Source organism: Paralichthys olivaceus, chromosome 7 (assembly GCF_024713975.1).
Source record: "Paralichthys olivaceus isolate ysfri-2021 chromosome 7, ASM2471397v2, whole genome shotgun sequence".
Taxonomy (NCBI): Eukaryota; Metazoa; Chordata; class Actinopteri; order Pleuronectiformes; family Paralichthyidae; genus Paralichthys; species Paralichthys olivaceus.
Window position 1 is genome coordinate 2,889,907 of NC_091099.1, and position 6,394 is coordinate 2,896,300.

The 6,394-nt window shown below is 41.4% G+C and overlaps 1 protein-coding gene across 1 annotated transcript in view; it reads right to left on the reverse strand.

Annotated features, from left to right (window-relative positions):
- The window catches only part of map1lc3b (microtubule-associated protein 1 light chain 3 beta), a 7,577-nt gene extending 2,108 nt beyond the window's left edge, over positions 1–5,469 (reverse strand). The window contains exons 1-3 of the mRNA XM_069528786.1: positions 5,140–5,469; positions 1,671–1,726; positions 427–533 (exon numbers count right to left, since the gene is read on the reverse strand). Coding sequence (XP_069384887.1) covers positions 427–533; positions 1,671–1,726; positions 5,140–5,179 — 203 coding nt within the window. The 5' untranslated portion in view covers positions 5,180–5,469. The remainder of the gene's footprint in view (positions 1–426; positions 534–1,670; positions 1,727–5,139) is intronic.
- Between the last annotated feature and the right edge of the window lie 925 nt (positions 5,470–6,394).

The window sequence follows — 6,394 nt, forward strand, 5'->3', positions numbered from 1 at the left end:
AGGAAAGAATATAAAATAATGGAATGGGTAAAGTGGTGACGACAGGGCAGGAAAGGAATTAAGAGTTAAGAAAAGATTTAAAAAAAAAAATACAGTTCAGTAGGCAACAGAAGTTTAAGAACTAGAAAAAAGAAGAGGGGAGAGAGAATCAAACGGAGGAAAAGGAATTAAGGGAAAGAGGAGGACAGGAAATTAGATGATATCAATATATGAAAGGAAGAGAGAGAGGCTGGGATGAGATGAGAAAAAAGGAGAGGAAAGCGTCAACGTCAAAAAGTAAAGAAAGGAAAGAGAAGATAAATAAGAAAGGAAGAGAGACATGAAATGGGGGTGAAAGAGGAGAAGAAACTGGAGAAAGGATGAAAGTAAGAAAACAAGAAGGAAAAAAAAAAAAAAGGAGACCGGTGGAGGTACGTTGAGTTTCACCTGATGATCTTGATGAGTTCGCTCATGTTGACGTGGTCCGGCACCAGGAACTTGGTCTTGTCCAGGATGGGAAGCTGCTTTTCTCCTTTATACCGCTCGATGATCACCTGCAGGATGCACACCATCAATCCATCAACGGTTCCTGCTCTATTCTCCTTTTTTTATTCTGTTCTCAGAGCTGACAGCTGAGACCCAGTGTCAGAGACGCGGCAGGGAGATGAAGCAGCACACATATCAGATGATGTGGTAAAAATAGAAGAGAGACATCTGCCTCACTGACTCGTCCTTGTGAATCTTAAAGAAACACAATGCAGCTTTTATTCATCTTTAAACCAGCAGCTTGAAAAGTTTACTTCATGTTTGAGTGAGTGTGAACGTGGAGAAAGTCTCCTCCTTCAGTCCCTGAGCAGCAGAAAACTTTTAAAATATGAAGAACTCTGAACAGAGTTTTGTGGATTTGTTACAGCGTTTAATTGTTAAAATAACAATAATGACAAAATAAAAAAATAATTTCAGCAGTTGCCCTTGGGTCTGGATGAACGACATCAGACACGGTAAAATGTTGCCTGCTCGCTCTGAGAGCTTTCATCAGTCAGTCCTCTGCTCCTCCTCCTCCTCCTCCCCCTCCCCCCCCCCCCACAGGCTCCTCTGAGGCTGTCTGCACGGAGTAACGTTACAGTGACGCAGCACATCTGCCTCTGGTCTCAACACTTAACCATGACATGGCAGCTTCTATCTCAACCTCAGAAGAGCAAACAGAGAAAACACACACGCAGCTTTTAAGATGAGACGCGGCGTCACATGGGGCGGCAGATGGGAGGCTGCCGCTGTGATACTCGATCTGAAAATGATGAAACCAGCAGGTGAAACTCGAGGTGCGCGGTTTGTTTGTCGTCTGCTGTTGCTAGGAGCCACAGGACGGCGACCGAGCGGCAGACACAGTCACACCCGCTCCTCAAAGGAACGGACAGAAAAGGCTGCTGCTGAGACTATTTACCAAAGATAAACTATTAAATGATAATAGAAAGCCTTTGCATATCAGATGCACCAGAATGACACCTCACATGAAAAGTAGAACCAGGAAACGTGTGGTAACATTTTCCGTTCCGTTCATGTTTTTTTTCTTCTTCCTGCGTTGTGCACATCACGCTGATAGATTTCTGCTTTTAATGTCTGCTCAGAGGTTGTTCTCCTGTCTGAGTGTGTGTGTGTGTGTGTGTGTGTGTGTGTGTGTTTCAACTCACAGGGATCTTGTTAGGGTGCTGCTCCCGGATCAGTCGGACATCTTCTACTCTCTGTTCTGCGGGGCACAGAGACAAAGACACGTTAATGGAGATGAAGTGTGAGGGCCTGACGGACAGATTTAGAACGTCAAGAGAATCAGCTGACAAAACACAAAGGAGGTCAAAGTGGTCACAGATGCAAACAGAAAAAAATCAATACGTGTTTCTCTACAGCGAAGAGTAAAAGAACTTTCTCTGTGTTCACAAAAGAGCGTGTAAAGGATAAAGCTAAGAAACTGTTTTTATAACACTGGAACCTTCTTCACTGGTGAATGTCATCTCAGTCACAAAGACTCCGGTGAAACAAACCAGGAAGAAATATCTGAAGTACTCGTTTCTGTCCGATGTAAATTAAAATCTTTTTTCCATTACATTATACGAGCAGTAAAAGCAGCAGGTTGAACATGTGACCATAACAGCGACTTTTTTTTTTTTTACCGTTCTTGTTGCCATAATTGTGAGACGTGGGTGCGTCATGTGACTTGGTTTCATGTAAATATGAATAAGCTAATGTGGGGCCTTGTTATCGAGGATCAAAATCCATCTGGTTGACGATAAGCTCATTAAAAACGCTGATCCTCACAACATTTGCTCACAGGTGTGTGTGTTTGCAGGTTCGAATCCCTCGCAAACAAACAGACTCGTTGAACACACACCGCACCTGCATGTCAGAGATGAAACTAACATTTACACACCGGCTCATTACGGAAGATCACACAACGTCGACAAAGCAAATCCACAAACTTCTCGGTCTTTGTATTTTTAAACGTCAGTAGAAAGTTGTTTCCTCTGTGATGACTCTCGGGTCGCATGTTGATGAGATGTTCACTTGTTCATCAGTGACCTCAGACAAACAGGCTCCTCCTCCGTGAGGCTTAACCCCATTCTAAGTGATTTGCGACCGGGAGAAGACACACAACAGATAACACCTTTGTCTCACTGCACTTTGAACCGACAACAACAACAATGTCTCGTGGTGAAAATGGACAAAACCTGTGTCTGTCGGGGAGATTATGTTTTCCTCTGCTGTTTGAGTTTTTTTTAGCAGGATTGTACAAAAACTACTCAACAGATTCAATATCATATTCAATTCTCCGTAGCGGTGGGGCGTGGCTTAACGAAGAGCTCATAAAACTTTGGTACAGCAGATCTAGATCGGGGGGGGGTGGATCAAGGACTTGTTCCACTTTCTTTAACATCGTGAGATAAAAAAGAATAATAATAAATCAGGCATACATAGATTTATGATTGTCTGCCAGTTAGAATCTGGATCTAGTGAGTTTAAGTGTGGCCTCATAGGGGCGTTGGCTTTTTCAGCCACTGTACGACAACAAACAGGAAACAAACCTGTAATGTGTGGCTGCCGCAACATAATGTGGCCTTAGCTGAAAGACTTGATTGAATTTAAGGGACTTTTACTAAAACGAAAAAGATGAGGGCAGATTTTCTCAAGAGCAGATTAAAGCGGAACACTGTTCTCTGTCTGTCACTGGGTCCTGTGTGTTATCCTGAGAACACAGCCTGTGTGCCCACTGTCAGAGGATCCGATTCAATCAACTCATTACACGCTGCTTCCAGGGGACAAATGTTTATCTTCCTGACGGGGCCATTTTCATACTGAACGTGGGGAAATGTAGGACAGAGTTCCGTGATTGCATTACATTCAGGATGAGTTGACTGCAGAGGAACAGAGACGCTCAGTGCATCTTCTCTGTCTCTCATGACCAGGCCAACAAACAACCTTTGAGTCAAAGGGAAGACAGAAAAAATGGGAAGCAAGTTGACCTAAAACCACGTGGGTTTCCCTTCTGTCATCATACAGGAATAAGTTAAGAGGACCTGACTCAACTGGAAGATTCTGTGTGATTTCCTAAATGATCCGATGACCTGCAAATATGTGACTTTAACAGTTTCACAGGCGGAACTCAGGTTCAAATCAGGCGATTCACACAGGAGACTGTCACCAACACCGTGAAACACATGAAACCAGATAATCACGATTAAACGAGGCAAAGACACAGAGGGCAGATCAAAACTAGAGATGAAAATCAGATGGTGAGGAATGTGAGCCTTTCACAGATATTTCAGTTTGCAGGTTTTATTTTACAGAATAAACTGGGCGGAGAAGATGTGCATCGTTTGAAACAGCTTTTGTCTTATTTATCTGGATTCTGTGTATATTCTTAATTGTATTTCTCACTACTTCCTTGTGCTGCCGTGTCCATTTTTACGTTCCTCTACGCTACCTCTTATCTTAACATTTTAGATAAAAATATATTTATTTTCAATTTACATATATTTATCTAATTGGTGTGTGTGTTTTCTTTTTATTTGTGGTTAGTTGAACTAAAGTTGATGCCAAAATGTAGGTACCAGAGATGTGATCTTAATTGACGCTCTATAATGTGGTTGTATTTCTTTTTTGTTGTTTTATTCATAATGAATTATTATTATAATATATTACTCACAAATATCAGTATCCGCCCCTCATGATAACATGAAAAGTGATGAGGATAGTTTCCAAACTTTGTGTTTTTCTGTGTAATATGTGAGTTCACTCCAGTAAAAACTTTTTTTTTTTTAAAGACATGTTCAGGTCAGTGACGCACGTGACTCAGTGTTTCCCAGCTGCACGTGCACAGCTCGTGTGAGTGTGGACCAATAACGTGACGAGGCGGAAGTGGGAGTTGTGTTAGTCATACTGGGAAATGTATTTCCAGAGCTGGAGACAGAGGAACGTGTTCTCATCTGTGTTCGAGGTGCATGACACAAAACACCCGAAGACCAACGTATGAGCAGAGAGAGAGAGAAACAAGGACTGTGGTGTGAAAAACCCTGTTTGTTTCTGAAGAGGGCACCGAAGTCGTGATGTTTCCTGAAACACTTGTGCAGAAACAAAAGCGAAACAGATCGAGCCCTGAGGCCTGAACACTTTGAAAAACACGAGGAAACAAAGGACCGAAGTCTCCACCTGCACTTTTAACTGTGCCCCCGTTTCTAAACTCCAACACAAGCTGTCCCATCCCCCAATCCTGCAGCTCCTCTCCTCCCTGCGTTTCAACACCACTTTGTTTTTCTGATGCAAATAAACACTCGCTCACCCAGAGAGAGAGAGAGAGGGAGGGAGGGAGGGAGAGAGGGGGGAGGCCTGCAGCAAACACACACACACACACACACATATATATTTCTTTTCTTTCCTTTATGCAAACTAACACATGGAGGATTTAACGAAGTGCTTCTGTGTTTTTCCTTGAACGTGAAGTGGCGGCTGCTCAGACCTGAGCTCGTTCTTCTCATCGTGACCTCAGCTCGTTAGATAACACAGTGTTTATGAAACTGATCGTTAGCATTGAAGGCTAATCTCTGCCCCGGGATGATAACAACACGAACACAGACACACACAGACACACACACACAGACACACACGTACCGTACGTCCTTCTTTGTTTGAAGGTTTTCTCTGAAGGCATCGCTGCGTCAAAAGCCCGAGCAGGCAGCTCCTCTCCCCGCGGATCTCTCGGTGGAAAGATGAGTGTGTGTGTGTGTGTGTGTGTCTGTGTGTGTTCAGCTGGCTGTCTGCAGACGGACCGACGGTCTGTGGATCCACAGACGAACTGACGCAGGATCTGTTGCTGTCGACGCGTCTTCCTCCGTCTGTTTTTATCCCCAGCGAGCTCGAGCCAGCAAAACAAACCAGTCAGCTGACCTCTGACGTCACCGGCCTCCTCTCTACACCCCCCCCCCCTCCTCCTCCTCCTCCAATAATGATAATAAATATAATCAAAACAATCATAATAAACATAATCATAAATATAACAATCATGATCATCATTATAATTATAAGCATGATACAAATCATAATACTCATATAAAATAATAATATTTATAATAAACACAACCATAATCATAACAATAATAAACAGAATCATACAGTTAACAATTATGATCATAATCATAATATAAATAACAATAAATATTACGATCCTCATCATGATAATAATAATTATGAAATGATAACAATCCTAATAATAATATAAATAATAATAAATATAACAAAAACAACCATGATCATGATAATAACTATAACATCAATAATAAAAACAACAATTATCATGATAATAATAATAATACATATAATAAAAACATCAATAAACCATAATGATAATAACAACAGTAAGATTTGTTCTCTTGTAAATTAAGTGATTTAAATACTAATTGGAGTTATTGTACATGTACATACAAACAGTACAGCTGTTTGTCACTGCTCTATATGTGCTCTGAGTATGTGCTGTTAACTTTATAATAATGATAATTCTCTGTTTCTCTAAAATATTATAGTCCAATTTTCAATATGTCAACCATGCAAACAGGATGTTGTTTTATCTCACATCTGGAAGCTAACGGTCTGAATGTTTTTGTTTGTTTGTTTGATTCCCTGGAGAGTTGGTAAACATTTACAGTGTGGAAGAAAGTGAAGAATAGTTCTTGGATCCATCCCTTTGTTAGGATCCTCACCAGAATGTGACAGGTTCTTTCTTGGCCTACGTCTCTTCCTTCCTGTGTCAAGCAAATCTGTTGAGTAGTTTTTGTGTAATCCTACAAACAAACAGATCAAACCAACATAACCTCTTCGGTGGAGGTGATAACAACAGAGTAAATATGAAGAGAGAAAAGGTTCATTCTTG